Raw genomic sequence first — 17,405 nt, forward strand, 5'->3', positions numbered from 1 at the left:
GATATTGGGCCCTACCTACTTTGCAAATAAAATTATGCACTATCTGGCCAGGTTTCTGAAGGGTTAGCACAGGGCCTGGCACCTAATAAGCACTCATAATCAAATATTTGCTGAATGATTTAGCAGTGGCTCGACATTCTCTGGGAAGCATTATGAATTCTGGCCCACCTTTTTCTTTACAGAGGTCACGGTTGTCTGCCCTGGACAAAAGCAAGCCTGAAGTATTTCATTTCAGCCAACTTTCGAAAACCAAGTGCCCTCTCACCTCGTGCAACTCCTCACACTGCAAATCTTTCATAAAACACAGAAGACTCACACCCTACTAATAAACGGTACTAGAAGTGATGCTCAACAGGATCTCACGTTTATTGAGAAGTGATTAATGGTAAAAAGAAAGGCAATGCCCTTTCCTCATTGGCTGAACAATAAACTGAAGAAACATTCACTACACGTTTTACAATATTTTTCTCTTCCAAAATGCATTTCTGTAAACAAGTTTTTACCACTGTTCTTATTAGCTTTGAAATCAAATTAATCCTGACTTAATCAGTATAATGTACAAGAACAGAAAATTTCTTAGGACTCCTAGTACTTTACTTTGAGTAACAAAGGGTCAGAGAAAATGAACCACCCTTAAAGACACAACCTCGGGTAACACTGTTAAATTCTCCAAGACAAAAATTCTTCATAAAAATGTTCTTCCAGTTCGGAAGGGAAAAACCAAATTCCCACTTTCTGGGGTGGAGGCCCAAAATCTTCGAAACTCAAGTGTTCTCCAAGTGCAAATGTCAAAATGGGGAGAGGAAAGGGTTTAAAAATTAGAGAAAACTGTATGCACTTACGGACTTTAAAATCCGAAAAACATAGTAAAAAGACAAAAAAACAAAGCATTATGCTCTGAAATCACAACCAAAGCCAAAATAAAAGGGACATTTTTCACCTAAACTACCTAGAGGGATTTTTTGTTTAGTTTTTTCTTTTTCTTTTTTTTTTCATTTTCCAGTTAAGTCCTATGTCTTTTGTGAAATTCCAATACTTAAACTGCAAGTCTGCAATCGTCTCTGAAGTCAATGAAATTAAGAAAAAAGTCCTAATTCTCTTGAAGGTCATTTTTTTCCTCTTAGGACACGCAGATGCAACCGCCGCTGCGTCTGTGCAGAACTGCCTTTTATTTGCCACGACCTTGACGTTCCTACAGAGGTTAAAAAAAGAATTGAAATGGTTAGTTTAAAACTTATCTGAACATGCTGAAGAATTAAAACTTTACAAATAACTCAGCAGAAATTGTTATTTGTGCTAAACAGAATATACCTCACAAATAAAAACTTTTACTTCCTATATTTTAAATCAAAGTAGTAAACACTCAACCATCCCAATTAATACAAAATTATTTTTGGTTAACTTTAAAATTTCTTCCATGACTTAAACAGATTTTCCAATGATAGCTGGCTTAGGCTAATACTTGTCAAACCCCCAAAATATGGGCCTAACGGAAGTAATTCAAACATGCGTCAAAAGCCTAAAGAAGGGAAGCAGCACATAGAGTATAGTAAAAAAACTCTAACAGTACTAAGGCATCCTGTACTAGTCCTAAGGCCTTAGGCATATTCATAGGCCTCAAATTTCCTTTTTTTGTAAAGTGAGGAGACATATCTCACAGGGCTGTGTGAGAATTAATGGGCTGACATACAGAAAGCTCTTAATCCATAGAAAAAAAAAATTACCCTCTTCCCCTAGGGACAGTTTAAAATCCACTTAGAGATGGATTTTGAAAACTGACTCCCCTACTTAAGTTTTCCCTGAAATAAATCTAAATGCTCATTTCTTAGTAAAAATCATTCTTCATGTACCTTTCATAAGTTTATCCTAAACAGCTTTAGAATCTTTTAAACTATGACCCAATCCACATTTTTTTTTTTTTTAAGAGAGGGAGGGAGTAAGGGAGTGGCAGAGGGAGAAGGAATCTTAGGCAGACTCCATGCCCTGTGTGGAGCCCAAGGCAGGGCTCCATCTCACAACCCTGAGATCATGACCTGAGCCAAAATCAAGAGTCAGCTGCTTAACCGACTGAGCCACCCAGGTGCCCCTCAATCTACATGCCTTTTAAAAGCAAAAAACATTAAGTGCTTAGGAGCACACAGGCCTGAACTTCTCTACTCGATTCATCAATCTACTTGAGTAGAGTCATGTGCTCCCATTCACCCATGGTAAAATATGATTCCTACTAAAACCAATAGCAACTACCACTCATGGGTTTCCATGTTCCAGACACTATACATAATAATGATCTTCATAACCACGCTGCAGGGACTGTATTATTCCTAAGAAAACTAGAGCTCAAAAAAGTCCCTTGACCAGTATTACCTAATAAGAACTAGGATTCAAATCTAGGGCCATATACTACATAGGCTCTTTCTCAACGCCATGTTATTACAAATACTTATGTAAAAGTCAACAAAGTGAAGCTTTGTGATGAACTGACTACCCCACGACTAAATTAATCCATAGATATAAAAACAGTACTCAGAAAGAGCAGTTATCTTTTTTCTTTTATAAAGATTTTATTTATTGGGATGCCTGGGTGGCTCAGTCAGTTAAGCATCTGCCTTTGGCTCAGATCATGATCCCAGGGCCCTGGGGCCCTGGGGCCGAGCCCCACATCAGGCTCCCTGCTCAGTGGGGAGTCTGCTTCTCCCTCTCCCTGCTCTGCCTGCCGCTCCCCCTGCTTGTGCTCTCTCTCTGACATATAAATAAAATCTTAAAAAAAAAAATAAAGGTTTTATTTATTTGAGAGAGAGTGTCATGGATGCACTTGTGAGTGGGGGAAGGGGCAGAGAGGGAGGGAGAGGGACCAGCACACTCTGTCCTGAGTGCAGAGCTCCACAAAGGGCTCAATCCCAAGACCCTGAGGATCATGACCCAACCCACAACCAAGAGTTGGGATGCTCAACCGACTGAGCCACCCTGGCGACCCGAGCAGTTATCTTTTTCTGATGTCCCATTTCATGTACCTGGAATTCAGGGATAAATTCATCAACATACCAAAATCTGGGATATTATTTCTTCAGTCATTTTGAAATTTCAAATTTAACAAAATAACACGCCATACACTCCTATCTCTTGAAATCAAACCCAATTCAAGAACAAAAAATTCAGTCCAACATAAAAAAAGACATCAAAAGTTTTGACTCCCCTCACTTTTCTTGCCCTTCCTATATACTCTTCCAAAGTTTGATAATAAATGTCCTGCTTATAACAGGAAAATTGCAATTTAAAAAAAAATCTCTGCAGTTGATCAAAGTCAAACTTTAAACAGCACCTTGCTTCTCATCAATTTTAAACTCATATACCTGTTTCGTCTTTCATGATCTGGATGGATACCATTACCTAACCTCTCTTCTATTACGGACCAAAATAATCAACACATGGCTTCAGAAAATCTGGACTCTTCAGTGTTTCTTGATTCAATCTCATTCCCATGCTTTTATTATTAAGCCAGGAATATATGGCCTTCTGTTCCTCAAAGTACATTACACCCCCTTCTTTCTTTGAGACTTCCTTCACTACCACAGCTTTCAATGTCTTTCTAAACCTGCACCCACAATTAAAATTAAATTGCATTGTCCTGTTTTATGTAAAATTAGTCCCAACTCAATCAAAAAGCTCCTAGAAAGCAAAGACTAGGTCTTCAACTAATCTCACTTATAAGGTACTTACGAATTTAGCAGTAGGTAACAGGCTACAACTGACTTTTAAATAAAATTCTGGTCCTTTTTTTTTTTTTAAGTTTTATTTATTTAAGTAGTATCTACACCCAACATGGGTTTCGGACTCACAACCCCGAGATCAAGAGTCGTTGCGTGCTCTTCCGGCTGAGCCAGCCAGGCGCCCCACAGGTTTATTTTAAATTATGCAAATTACATACAAATAAATGGCATTAGCGTCTTAATCTCCTGATCAACATCAAGAAAACATCACACTGATACACTCCAGCAAGCTCAATTAATTGCTGTTCTAGTTCCAAATAGTTTTGATGTGTACACAAAAAATAAGCTTATGTAATTACAAATAATAAAGATAACATCCATCTTCTCAGAGATTATAAAGATATTTAAGTATTCACATACTATCTTGAAAAGTAAAACAGATTTGGCACCAATAGAAAAAACAATTCACCAGATTTTGTTTGTTTTTTTAAGTAGGAAAGGAAAATAGCTTTACAACGGAGAACTTGGTGAACACTTTAAATAAGGGATCAAAATAACATTCCCAATAATGGCATAAACAGCCTCCTAATGTGAGGCACTGAGAACACAAAGTCGCTTATGTAGTATTCCTGCCAGAAAAACACAATCAGAATGTACATAATGAGGACCCTTAGACAAACTGAGGTGCATTCTACAAAAATAAACAGCATATACTCTTCAGAAAGGCAATGTCATAAAGAAAGCAGCTGGGTGGCTATGGTTGTGATATGCATATGTAACCACTGCAGATTAAAAGAGACCAAAACGACATGAAAACTAAAAGATCCTAGACTGGAACCTTATCATTAAAAAAAAAAAAATGGCTATCAAGGACATTAATACCTACTAGTAAAATAAAAATAAGATTTATAGATAACAGTATTGCGTGTCAATGTTAAATTTCCTGATGTTGATAACTGTACTGTGGTTTTAAGTGCATGTTCTTATTTTTAGGAATTAACAGCAAATACTGAGGAGAAAAGGACCTACCTGAAACTTACTTTCAAATGGTGAGAAAATTACACATCTCCAAAGAGAACAATAAAATAAATGTGGCAAAATAGCACAGTGGCAAATCCAGGTGAAAAGTATACAGGCATTCTGTGTACTATTCTTGAAATTTCTCTAAGTTTGAAATTATTTCAAAATAAAGTCAATAAAATGGGGAGAATATTACAGTTTTCATTTAATTCTTCTGCAAATACTGGCTACACTAAAAGTCATGTGCAACAATTCATAAAACTTTGAGATGAGTTTATTTCTGGGGCACCTGGGTGGCTCAGTTGTTAAGTGTCTGACTTTTTTTTTTTTTAAGATTTTATTTATTTATTTGACAGAGAGAGAGAGAGAGAGAGAGACAGCCAGTGAGAGAGGGAACACAAGCTGGGGGAGTGGGAGAAGAAGAAGCAGGCTCCCAGCAGAGGAGCCTGATGTGGGGCTCGATCCCAGAACTCCGGGATCATGCCCTGAGCCCAAGGCAGACGCTTAACGAATGAGCCACCCAGGCGCCCCAAGTGTCTGACTCTTGATTTTGACTCAGGTCTTGATCTCAAGAGTTAGGAGATCAAGCCCCATCATGCTCAGCAGGGAGTCTGCTGGAGATTCTTCTCTTCTGCCACGACCCCAAAAAATAAATAAAATAATGAAATGAGTTTATTTCCTCAGACCTACACTAAAGTCCTTAAGCAGAGTATTTTTTTAAAGATTTTATTTATTTATTTGAGAGAGCGAACAAGCAGAGGGGAGAGGGATAGGGAGAAGCAGGCTCCCCTGAGCAGGGAGATCGACACGGGGCTCGAACCCAGGACCCTGACATCACGACCTGAGCCGAAGGCAGATGCTTAACTGACTGAGCCACCCAGGCGCCCCAAACACGGAGTATTTTAGCAAAAAAGAAAATAGTGGCCCCTGGTTGGCTAAGTTGGTAGAGTGTGCAACTCTTGATCTCTGGGTTGTAAGTTCAAGCCCCACACTGGATGTAGAGATTACTTAAAAAATAAATTTAAAAAAATTTAAGTGTCCAAAAAAAGAAGTTACCCAGTAGCTTTTTACAAGTCTTTTAGAATGAGAAAAGATGAAAAAGAGAATGTTCTAACAAAAGGACCATTATTTTTAGACACTTTTGGACATTAAAACCTTTTAGATTTCTATAGAAGACTTCTCTTACTGCAGCTTTCTTTCACTTTTGTGACTTTTTCCTATTACCACTGAGAACACTAAATGCTTTGACAATTTATAGCCAAAGTCACCTGTAGATCAGCTATATTTGCTGACATTCCTAAACAAGTCCTACCCTAGTAATATTTAATAAATAAAAAGTGAGTTGGGGGGAACCAGGAGAATGATGATGGATATATAATAAAGGGAAGAGAGTAGAAGAGCACATAAAAGCAAAACTGGATCTCCACTGGGTCTAAGTCCCAGTCGGAATTGCCATGAGCAAAACATACATTTATGTCTTGTTGGACATTCAGCTTTTATACATGAAGATGCTACTGACTCATCATAGTAGGGCAAGTGCTGTGTCAAGTTTTTCTTCCCTATGGTGCTGTCATGTGGAACCTGCCTACCCCTTTTTAAAATCTAGTGCTTCTAGAGCCACAGGCTAGACAGTTACAGTGAGATCTGTGGTAAGAACAGGCCAAAGTGGTCAGTCGAGGTTAAGCTCCTGACATGGATTTGCTGTCCACAATAAGGTAAACATAAGCTCCTCAAGCACAAACACAAAATTAATTATAAAGTCCCAGTTAACCAGAAAACAACCCAAATGCTAGAAGGAAAGATGCATGCATTCCTAGAGCTTAAGGATCTTGAACTAGTAATAAATAAAGAATAGAGGAAAACCATAGCCAAGATCTACTGAATTCACACCCCACTCCCAAATTTCCCATTAGGACACATTCATCCTAATCTTTAATCAATACACAATCTCAACAGGAATAACGAGACTAAAGAAACAATCTTAAGAAACAAAGATAAATTTAAAGATATTAAAGTATAAACCAAGGGAGTTTCTAGCCCTTAGCATCTGGTCTGTCACCTAAATAACTAGAGGTAATATCCATACTAATCACCCATTGCACGTGAGCCCCTCCCCAGTTCATATCTACGATTATAAAATACAAAACTTCATCTCTAGGAAATATCCTAAAAACCACAAGGTGGCAATGTTACCTAAACTCTGCACATTTGAAACCTTTCCTGTAATACATATAGATCTCTCTGATTTATTTTTCCTCTATTTAGCTTAATATCCCCTTGTTTCTACTACCATCCCACTACCTCCACTATGAAGAAGCCCTTAAACACAACTGAGGCATATATTTATTTGCTGGCTAATATTTTATTAACCTTAAAAAACTGATATTCATCCCTAAAATTAAATTTACTTATATAGCCCTCAACTAATTTTTCCTATGTCCCCATGGGCCTTGAGAAAAAGGAATAGAAATTTCAGTGTCCCTGGCTGAAAGTAAGAGAATGCTGAGGGGCTAACATGAAAAAATGTGATTATACTAAAATCACTTTCATGGAGACAAACACCATATGATTTCATTTGTATGTGAAATCTAAAAAAACAAAACAAATGAATAAACAAAGCAGAAACAGACCTATAAATACAGAAAAAAAACTGGTGGTTGCTGGGGGGGGGCGGTTAGGAGGGATAGGCAAATGGGTGAAGGAGAGTAGGAGATACAGTCTTCCAGGTATGGAATGAGTAAGAGGATAAAATGTATAGCAAAGGGAATATAGTCAATGGTATTGTATGGTGACATAGCCTTATATGGTGACAGATGGAAGCTACATTTGTGGTAAGCAGCATGTAACATATAGACTTATCCAGTCAAATCACTATGTTGTACTTGGGCACTTCCGTGGCTCAGTAGGTTGGGCATCTGACTCTTGACTTTGACTCGAGTCATGGTCTCAGGGTCATGGCACTGAGCCCCACATGGGGCTCCCCACTCAGCACAGAGCCCCACTCCCCACTTTCTCCCTCTCTAAAATAAATACATCTTAAAAAATATCTATCTATATATATATATGTCTGTCTATCTATCTATCAATCAATCAATCAATCTATCAGGGTGCCTGGTGGCTCAGTCGGTTAAGTGTCTGACTTCGGCTCAGGTCATGATCTCAGGGTCCTGAGATCTAGCCCCATGTCAGGCTCCCCGCTCAGCAGGGAGTCTGCTTTTCCCTCTCCTTCTGCCCCTCCCCCCACTCAGGCTCTGTCTCTCTCTCAAATAAATAAAATCTTTTTTAAAAATCTTCTACCTTCTCATCCCCTTTTAAGTTTTTCTAGGTGCAGAAATGGACATATAGTTGGAATGAATTTCTGGGAACTGAAGTAGAAGCAACAAGATGAAGTTAATGCATTAACTAATAATAATAATAATATTTCCTACCATCAAATTCTTTCCAAAACTAATTAGAAGCTGAACTCCTATATATATTTTACCAAAAGGGTTACAAGTAAAAACCCTAGATAAGTAAGCCACTATTTTCAGTACCTAATAAATCTGACTAGTAACAGAACAAGGGTAAGATAAATCATACATTAACATTTTTTAAATTAACTAAAATAATGAGAGAACACTAGCTCCAAATCAAACAGCCTTGACTATTCTCTAAATCACTCCTTGGCTTTTCCAGTAAAAACTACATTTGAACCAAAACTAATATCACAATAAAACCAATTTCTCAAAACATTTTGGAATACGAGTTAACAAATAAGGTTTTTAACAGCTTCTCAAATCCCCTCCATTCCCAGTACAAGCATTATTTTGCATTTGACAGATAAATTCAGAATGAAGTAATCATTAGAATATGCTTTCTAGCCATCTGATATTCTCAAGCTCTACCTCCAAAAATTTCCTATAGAACCATTAACATTAATACCTCTCCAGTCCAAGCTACTGTCATCTCTCACCTGGAATGTGCCAGACTCTTAAATGACCTCCCTTTCACTCTTGTGCCCTCTTCAGTGTATTCCAAGGGTTGGACCCCAAAACAGAAACTCAGTAGCACTATTAAGTACCATGCCAAAAGTTATTGAAGAATCTGATGATCCAAAATAAACAAGTATATATTTATGTGTATACATAAATATGCCTAATATTACAGATCACAATCATTCATAAAAGATCTGTATGAAAAGAATTTATATATAATTTGATTCTAACACCCACAATAAGGTATTTTTCTGATTAAAAGAAAAAAATTGGGGCGCCTGGGTGGCACAGCGGTTAAGCGTCTGCCTTCGGCTCAGGGCGTGATCCCGGCGTTATGGGATCGAGCCCCACATTAGGCTCCTCTGCTATGAGCCTGCTTCTTCCTCTCCCACTCCCCCTGCTTGTGTTCCCTCTCTCACTGGCTGTCTCTATCTCTGTCAAATAAATAAATAAAATCTTTAAAGAAAAAAAAAAAAAAATAAAAGAAAAAAATTAACGAAAGTGGGGCACCTGGGTGGCTCAGTTGGTTGGGTGTCTGCCTTCGGCTCAGGTTGTGATCCCGGGTCCTGGGATTGAGCCCCGAGTTGGGTTCTTTGCTGGGAGGAAAGACTGCTTCTCCCTTCTCCCTGCAGCTCCCCCTGCTTGTGTTCTCTATGTGTCAAATAAGTAAATAAAACCTTAAAAAAAAAAACTAAACCTCACGGGTGCCTGGGTGGCTCGGGGCGCTCAGTCGTTAGGCATCTGCCTTCGGCTCAGGTCATGATCCCAGGGTCCTGGGATTGAGCCCGGCATCAGGCTCCCTGCTCAAAGGAAGCCTGCTTCTCCCTCTCCCTCTGCCCCTGCTTGTGTTCCCTCTCTCACTCTCTCTGCCAAATAAATAAAATCCTTAAAAAATTAAATTAAAAAAACTAAAGCTCAGAGAAGTTTACTTGCTCTAATGAGTCATAGTGGTAGATAAGATTTTAGGTCTTCTAGAGCCCTTAGCCTTTCTACTCTAAATATGATATGTTAACAAGACCACAGAATCTGGAATTCATGCTCTCTATAAGTAATATCAATCTGTATACATAAATAAAGGCCCATCATATGTAACATACTTTATAGAATCCCTTCCCCCATCCAAAAACACAGATTACCTTTAAAAACCAGCCTTTTTACATCTTAGTTTGGACAACTTCAAGATAGCTAGTGGTCACTAAATATTTACAGCTTAAAATAAACTCTCTAAAAAATTAACATGCTCACACAGAAAGGAAGCTATAGTAAAAGGAACACTAAATAATGCAAAACTTAGTGGCACCTGGGTGGCACAGCTGGTTAAGCATCTGATTCTTGGTTTAGGCTCAAGTCATAATCTCAGGGTCCTGGGATTGAGCCCTGCATAGGGCTCTGCTGAATAAGGAGTCTGCTTGATCCCTCTCTCCCTCTGCCCCTTCCACTTGTACTCTCTCTCTCCCTCTAAAATAAATAAATCTTTAAATAATGTGAAACTTAAAAACATTAGTGTCTCTTAGAAACAGCCACAATGTTTCTAAAAAGTAGATTATAACATCAAGTTACACAGGCACCTGGGTGCTTGGTCAGTTAAGCATCTGACTCTTGATTTTGGCGGAGGTCATGATCTCAGGGTCATGAGATCCACCCCCATGTTGGGTTCTACGATGGGCATGGAGCCTGCTTAAGATTCTCTCTCCCCCTCTGGCCCTCTCCCCTCACTTAAAAAAAATTTTTTTTTAATAAATAAAATAACATCAAGTTACAGGTGTAGGAAAAAGAGACTGCACCTTTTAATGGTCAAAAAGTATAGGCAACTCATTAGAGACTCATAATACTGATAGCTGATTAAAAATGGGCAAACTACTCAAAATACCACAGTACTGAAAGGTATAGCCAGGTTTATCAAACACACATGAATTCTAACACTGCTTTTAAAGATGAAGTCTTGAGACAAACAGGTAATAGAGACGTTTGGGGGTAAGACGGGACTACAGTACAAAGAAAGAAACTTAAGAAACCAAACTTGCAGGAAAAATAAGCACGAGGAATTTGAGGTAGGAGGCACACAAAAACACTTACTAATGATATATATAATCCAGGAGTTCTCAAACTTGAAAAATACAAGAGATAGATACCTATACCTATAGATAAGAGCTGATAAAATGCAGGTTCCAAGGCCTTGCCTCCACAGATGCTCCTTCATGAGGTGAGAGAGGACAAAAATCTGCAGTTTACTCACAGATCGTAATTTATGTAAACTGAGACACTTCTCGGTCAACTTCTAATCCCATTAAAAAACGCCCAGGGAGCTCACTAAATGAAATTTCTACTTTAATAAGTCTGGGTGTAGAGCCTAGTTACCAGTATTTCTGTAAATACTTTCCAGATGACTCAAAGTTTATATCATTGTTACTATCTTTTCGTTTATACTCTGAAACACCTAGATCCACCCTGCTCCCCTCCCCATCCTTCTGCAGGCTTATGGATTCCAAGTAAAGGAACATTTGCCAGAAATGATCTGAATTACCCAACAACTTGTCTGGGTTCTAGTTCTGGCTCTGCCACTAAACAGAATCTTGCACATCTGTGTAAAATATCAGAGTGGGATAGACTAAAACCTTCCCATTCAATTTTATAATCTTTTCAGAGTACATTATATCCAGAGCCATTTGTGTTCCCCCTTATTCCTGCTGCCTGTTATTAGCAGCAACTTTCACAAGGTTAGACAGTAGATCCAATTAGCTCCATTTTGATGCTTGTGATGAGGGAAGTATAACCTGAGTGCTTAAACAAAGGTTTAAAATTTCAATTAATTATGCTCACCTCATATACCCTCAAAGAGGTGAATGGCATCAGTAGATAACAGAACATTGTTGTTAACTGTTTTGAATGATAAATGTGGGGGCGCCTGGCTGACTCAGTTGGTACAGCATGTGACTCAATCTCAGGTTGTGAGCTGGAGCCCACACTGGGTGTAGAGATTACTTAAAGATAAAATCTTAAAAAAAAAAAAAAAAAAGGTAAATGTGAAGATGCAGCAAAGCATAAGAACAAAAAAGCTTTGGGGCAAAACAAATTCCAGCTCGCAACATTAGCTAGTGATCTTGAGGAAGCTGTACCTTCTAAATCACAGTTCCCTAACTGTAAAATGAAGATAATCTTATAAAGACTATAAAAGGGGGGGGGCACCTGGGTGGCTCAATCAGTTAAGCATCTGTCTTCAGCTTAGGTCATGATCCCAGGGTCCTGGGATCGAGCCCCGCATCAGGCTCCCTGCTCAGCCCCCTGCTCAGCCCCCACCCCCGTGTCAAATAAATAAATAAAATCTTTAAAAAAAAAAAAAACTATTAAAAGGGATCAGAAACAAGATATGAAAAGTGCCTAATACATAAATGCCCCAAAAATGGCTAAATATGGGTATATACCTAAAGTACTAAGTGGAAAAGGCGGGACAAAATACTACATAGAACATGATTATTACAGTATAAACCACTTGCCTAAGTAAAGACAAGCAAAGACGCCAAAATGATGAGTAGTTTTGTCAGAGTAAAGAAATTATGGGTGACTTTTTTTCATTTTCTATACTTTTTATAACTTGATTTTATAATGAAAAATAAATCCAAGACAAAATTTGCAAATATTACTATAAAATTTGCACACTGGAAATTTTTCACATGCAAACACCTTAAAGTACTATAAGCTATCCACACTCTGATTACCAAAAAAGTTCACAAAAAGTCAAAAGTTTACATAAATCTACTTTTCCTAAATGCTTCCTGTATACATATGTGATCTGGCCAAATTTTTAACTTTGATATATGTAGCAAATATCTCATAAGAACCACCAGATCTTTTAATAGCAGTGCAAAAGAGGTGGAAAGATTAGTTGCCTGCCTCTTCCCTTCCCCCACTCCCATATCCAACAGCTCAAACTTGAGGGTTTAGCCATTTTCTTCCTTCCTCTTTCCACTATTTTTCCTATCCATCCTTCCAGACCCAACTCAAATATAGTCTTCCATTAATATGTCTTGATTCTAGCCCTACTAGTCTTCCTATTCTTTTCTACTTAGTCTCATACTGTAAAATTAGCATTTTAATATACACTGTCCTGTACTGTTTCATTTATGGTATCTTCTCCCTATGATTAACTGGAGTTAAATCAGTTCAATCACGAAGTGTTCAGCAAGAGATGAAAAGCATTAGGGCACTATTTACTGAGCTAGTTGCTGTACCTAGAAGCATTTGGTCCAGAGGATGTGGCACCATACCTAATGCACATCTAAACTGAATAACTTGCTTCGTGGAGGAGAAGGGCAGAAGGGATTATATGAGTTACCACACTCAGAGCTTTTTTGCTCATTTGAAGACTTGCAGGATTCAACAGTGGTGAAGAAAGAGATCGTTTTTGTTTGCCCTAATTCAAGGAACAGAGCAACTTCCTCGTCCTCTACATGAAACTCCTGAACAGCTACAGCTAACAGTCCTTTGTCATACTAGGGCAGTCAAAACCAATGCTATAGCCCCCCCACCTCTTAGGAGATGTAGTCTTCCTCACATCCCCCTCCCTCCAGATCAAATAAACCAACACACCTAGAGGAGATGCTGAAGCTGCAGCTTACATTTCTTCAATTACAAAATAGATCCACCCCAAATTCCATGTACCATTCCTCCACTTAAAAAAAATTTCACGTCATCCAATGGGTTCCAAATCATGCTTCACAGGGGAGATGCGTTGGGGATCTCCGGGGGGGAGGGGTGCTGAGCACCTACAGCTAACAATTCATGGGGTTCTGAGTAAGGTTTTGTTTGGGAAGAAAAGAATTCACTGCTAAAAAGTCTGAAAATGGTTAAAAGACTAATCTTTACTTCTGGCAGGTAAGCACAAAGGCTCACATATGAGTAATTCTTGGTTTAAACTATTCACAGTACAGAGTAAATTATTCTAGAGTTTTTAACTATCCTTATCCCAAAATGGTGATGTTTGGAAAAACAGCAGTCTCCTCTGGATCAATCTTTAGCCACATGGGAAGAAAAAAGAATACTCCAATTTTTTTAATACCCACTGTATTTCAGACATTTTTATATGTCTAATTTACCAAAACAGCCCATACTAACTAGATAAAAACTGGTCTTATTTCCAGCAGCTCAAACTTCACTGTATCTCTTTAAGGCTTAGAACACCTTGTGTGTGGGGAAGAGTTGAAACAATATAGAAAAAAACAAATGCAAAGTCTGCTGAATAATGTATGAACACCAAAACCTTCAAATACCTAACAACAAAGCCCTCTCATGTTACTTCTATTCAACAGACAGCCACTGGCATTTCCAGTCATCAGCTACCTCTCTGAATAAGTTGATTATACTCCACTGCTCCCTCTATAACCCATCCTTTAAATTGTGTTATGGAGGTTCTTTCTTTGGCCGTCTTCTCTTACTATGTGTTGGCTCTAGAATCCCACTGAGGAAAGAGGTACACCAGCTCCCCTTTCTCAGTTTATGTGACTTTACAAAATTACTCTTTTTTGTACTTCAGTGTCTTTATCTGTAGAATTAGATGGTTGCACCTACCTCACAATAATGTAAGAATTAAATGAAAAAATATGTAAAGTATTCAGGACAGATGTGTGCTAGATACTATACAGTGTTCAATAATTTCAGCCATTATTGTTATTACCAATATTCTTGACATCTTATACTCTTTCATGCCTTTGCCTATACTGAAGTCTAAAAAAAACTCTTTAATTTCTACCAACAGGTCTCTCTCCTGAGCTCCAGGCCCTACTATCACCTTACTGCCCCTCATAGGGACCCCTAACACTATTTCCAAAAGCCAACACATCTCCAAACCCCCTAACTTTAACCTGCTGCTCATCCCATACTTTTTTTTTTTTTTTTTAATACAGTAACTAGTCAGAAAATATGTCTACATTCTTCAAATCCCCATCATTGTTTTGGTTCAGGTCTCACGGTCTTTTTCTTCCAAACTTGCTAAAGCCTCTGATTTGGTCTTTGAGCCACCTACACCTGTCATTTAATACATGAATTTACGTTAAGTTGCTAATCTGAGTTTCCATTTTCCTATCTGTAAATATAAGATATTGTCTTCCAACGTTGGTATGGGGATTTAAGGAAGAGAACGAAAGTGCTCAGTAAACATTTCACCCTTCCCATCCTCCAATCTGTCATTCCAATAACTACCAACCCTTACAATTCAACTAAAACAGAAGTAGAGAATAAAAATGCAAAGCCACAGGGTGCCTGGGTGCTTCAGTTGGTTACATCTGCCTTTGGCTCAGGTCATGATCCTGGGGTCCTAGGATCCAGCCCTGTGTGGGGCTCCCTGCTCAGCGGGGAGCCTGCTTCTCCCTCTTCTGCTGCCCCTCTGCCTACTCGTGCTCTCTCTCTCCAATAAATAAATAAAATCTTTAAAAAAAAAAAAAAAAAGCAAAGCGCCAGAGTGTCTGGGTGGCTCAGTCCGTTCAGCATCTGACTCCTGATTTCAGCTCAGGTCACGATCTCATGGTCGGGAGATGGAGCCCTACACTGGGCTCCACGCTGAGTGCACAGCCTACTTAAAAAAAGAAAAAGAAAAAAAAGTGGGGAAAAAAGCAAAGCCCTTCATATACTGCTGGGCCCTACCAACCTCTCCAGCTTTACCAATTACCGTTCTTTTCCACTTCTCATTATACTAAAAACATAACCTAAGCACTCATGAGATCATGTTTATGAACATGCTGTCTCCTCTTCCTAGAATGCCCTCCCCACTTTTGTATCTGGCAAACTTCACATAATGGTCCATGGGCTTTGGGGCCACAGAGACTTCTGTATCTATTCAGATGTAGTTCCAACATATTTTCATTTATCATTTATTAAGGCAAAAGTGAAATGAAAACATATATCAGAACTTCACTAGTTCATCCATGATTTGAGCAACTTCTTTGTTAAACCGGATAATAATTTTCAAATTCTGGAAGACTATTTCCTCAAATTTTTGTGCTGTTCAAATATGCAGAGCTACAGACATGACACACTTAAATTTAATCTGCATTAATATTTTCTCTATCACTTTAAGGCTAGACAATTAACAAAAACCAAGTCCTGATTTGTTTACCTAGCGTGTCTTTTTTTTTTTTTTAAGATTTTATTTTTTGTCAGAGAGAGAGAGAAAGAGCAAGAACAAGAGAGCATCTGAATGCACAAGCAAGGGGGAGCAGCAGGCAGAGGGAGGAGCAGGCTCCCCACTGAGCAAGGAGCCCGATGAGGGACTTGATCCCAGGACTCTGGGATTATGACCCCAGCAGAAGGCAGACGCTTAACCGACTGAGCCACCCAGGCATCCAAGCATTTGTCAATTTTCATGGTGTAAATAACATGGCTGAGCTATGTATTATATATTGTTTATATACAGTATTACATATTGATACAACAGATGTAAATAACCTAAGAGTGATAAATTTGAGTATTTATTATGGTTTAACAGTAATAATAGTTGTATTCTAAGTTTATGTAGTTTAATTGTAATTTTATTACAAACTAGTTTATAATGTATTTCATGTAAATACTAAGTCATTTAAAACATCTAATACAATGTACTTAATTTTATGTCAAATAATAATTACTTTTTAAAATAATGTTTAACAGCCAACTTGCTGAAATTATTTCTTTTTTTTAAAGATTTTATTTATTTGAGGGGTGCCTGGGTGGCTCAGTCGTTAAGCGTCTGCCTTCGGCTCAGGGCATGATCCCGGGGTCCTGGGATCGAGCCCCACATCAGACTTCTCTGCTGGGAGCCTGCTTCTTCCTCTCCCACTCCCCCTGCCTGTGTTCCCTCTCTCACTGGCTGTCTCTCTGTCAAATAAATAAATAAAATCTTAAAAAAAAAAAGATTTTATTTATTTGAGAGAGAGAGAATAAGCTCGAGAAGTGGCAGAGGGGGAGGGAGAGGCAGGCTCCCTGCTCGATGCAGGGTCGATCCTAGGACCTGGGGATCATGACCTGAGCCAAGAGCAGATGCTTAACCAACTGAGCTACCCAGACACCCTGTTAAAATTCTTAAAAGCCAAACAGCTCAAAATTAGCTAGTTCCACATCACTGACATAACTGAAATACCAATTCCACCACTTATTAAGCAATGAGACCTTATACAAATAACATCTTTGAGCCTGCTTCATCTAAAATGAGAATATACTAAACTTTTATGTGCACTTATGTGCCAAGCACTGTGCTATCATCTTAGTGCTTATTACTCATTCTATTTGACATGATTCCCCATATTTATCACTCTTCTTCAGAAAATCATTTCTTCATTCTTCTATTACAGCTATTATCCCATATTTTATCCATTTTGTTGTCCTCTTTGCCTCATCCTAAGGCAAAGATGGTACCTTATCAAGTAACACAAACATCTGTTCAAAGATGGATACAAACAAAGGGAATGGTTCAAGGAGATCCAAATTCAGTGTCATCTATTCTCTTCTAGTCCTCCTTTAAGGAGGCTGCAGAAAGGCATTTTATCTAGCCACAAAGCAAGGAAGGTGATGAGTAACACAAACAGAATTTCCTTAACCCTTTTGGCAGAGAGACAAGTAAACTTATCTGCAAGACAGAAGTAGACATAAACTGCTTTAGAATTTTACAAAAAGTTCAGGTTTGCCATCTCAATTAAAACAGAATACTCAGCATTCCACTAGTTCTGAAGAGGCAACT

At 38.5% G+C, this 17,405-nt stretch overlaps 1 protein-coding gene across 1 annotated transcript in view; it reads right to left on the minus strand.

Annotated features, from left to right (window-relative positions):
• Nucleotides 1-342: 342 nt before the first annotated feature.
• The window catches only part of YTHDF2 (YTH N6-methyladenosine RNA binding protein F2), a 29,634-nt gene continuing 12,571 nt past the window's right edge, over nucleotides 343-17,405 (minus strand). Inside the window, exon 5 of the mRNA XM_045782272.2 lies at nucleotides 343-1,192. Coding sequence (XP_045638228.1) covers nucleotides 1,169-1,192 — 24 coding nt within the window. The 3' untranslated portion in view covers nucleotides 343-1,168. The remainder of the gene's footprint in view (nucleotides 1,193-17,405) is intronic.

This window comes from Ursus americanus, chromosome 33 (assembly GCF_024610735.1).
Source record: "Ursus americanus isolate L20-20 chromosome 33, mUrsAme1.1.p, whole genome shotgun sequence".
Classification (NCBI taxonomy): Eukaryota; Metazoa; Chordata; class Mammalia; order Carnivora; family Ursidae; genus Ursus; species Ursus americanus.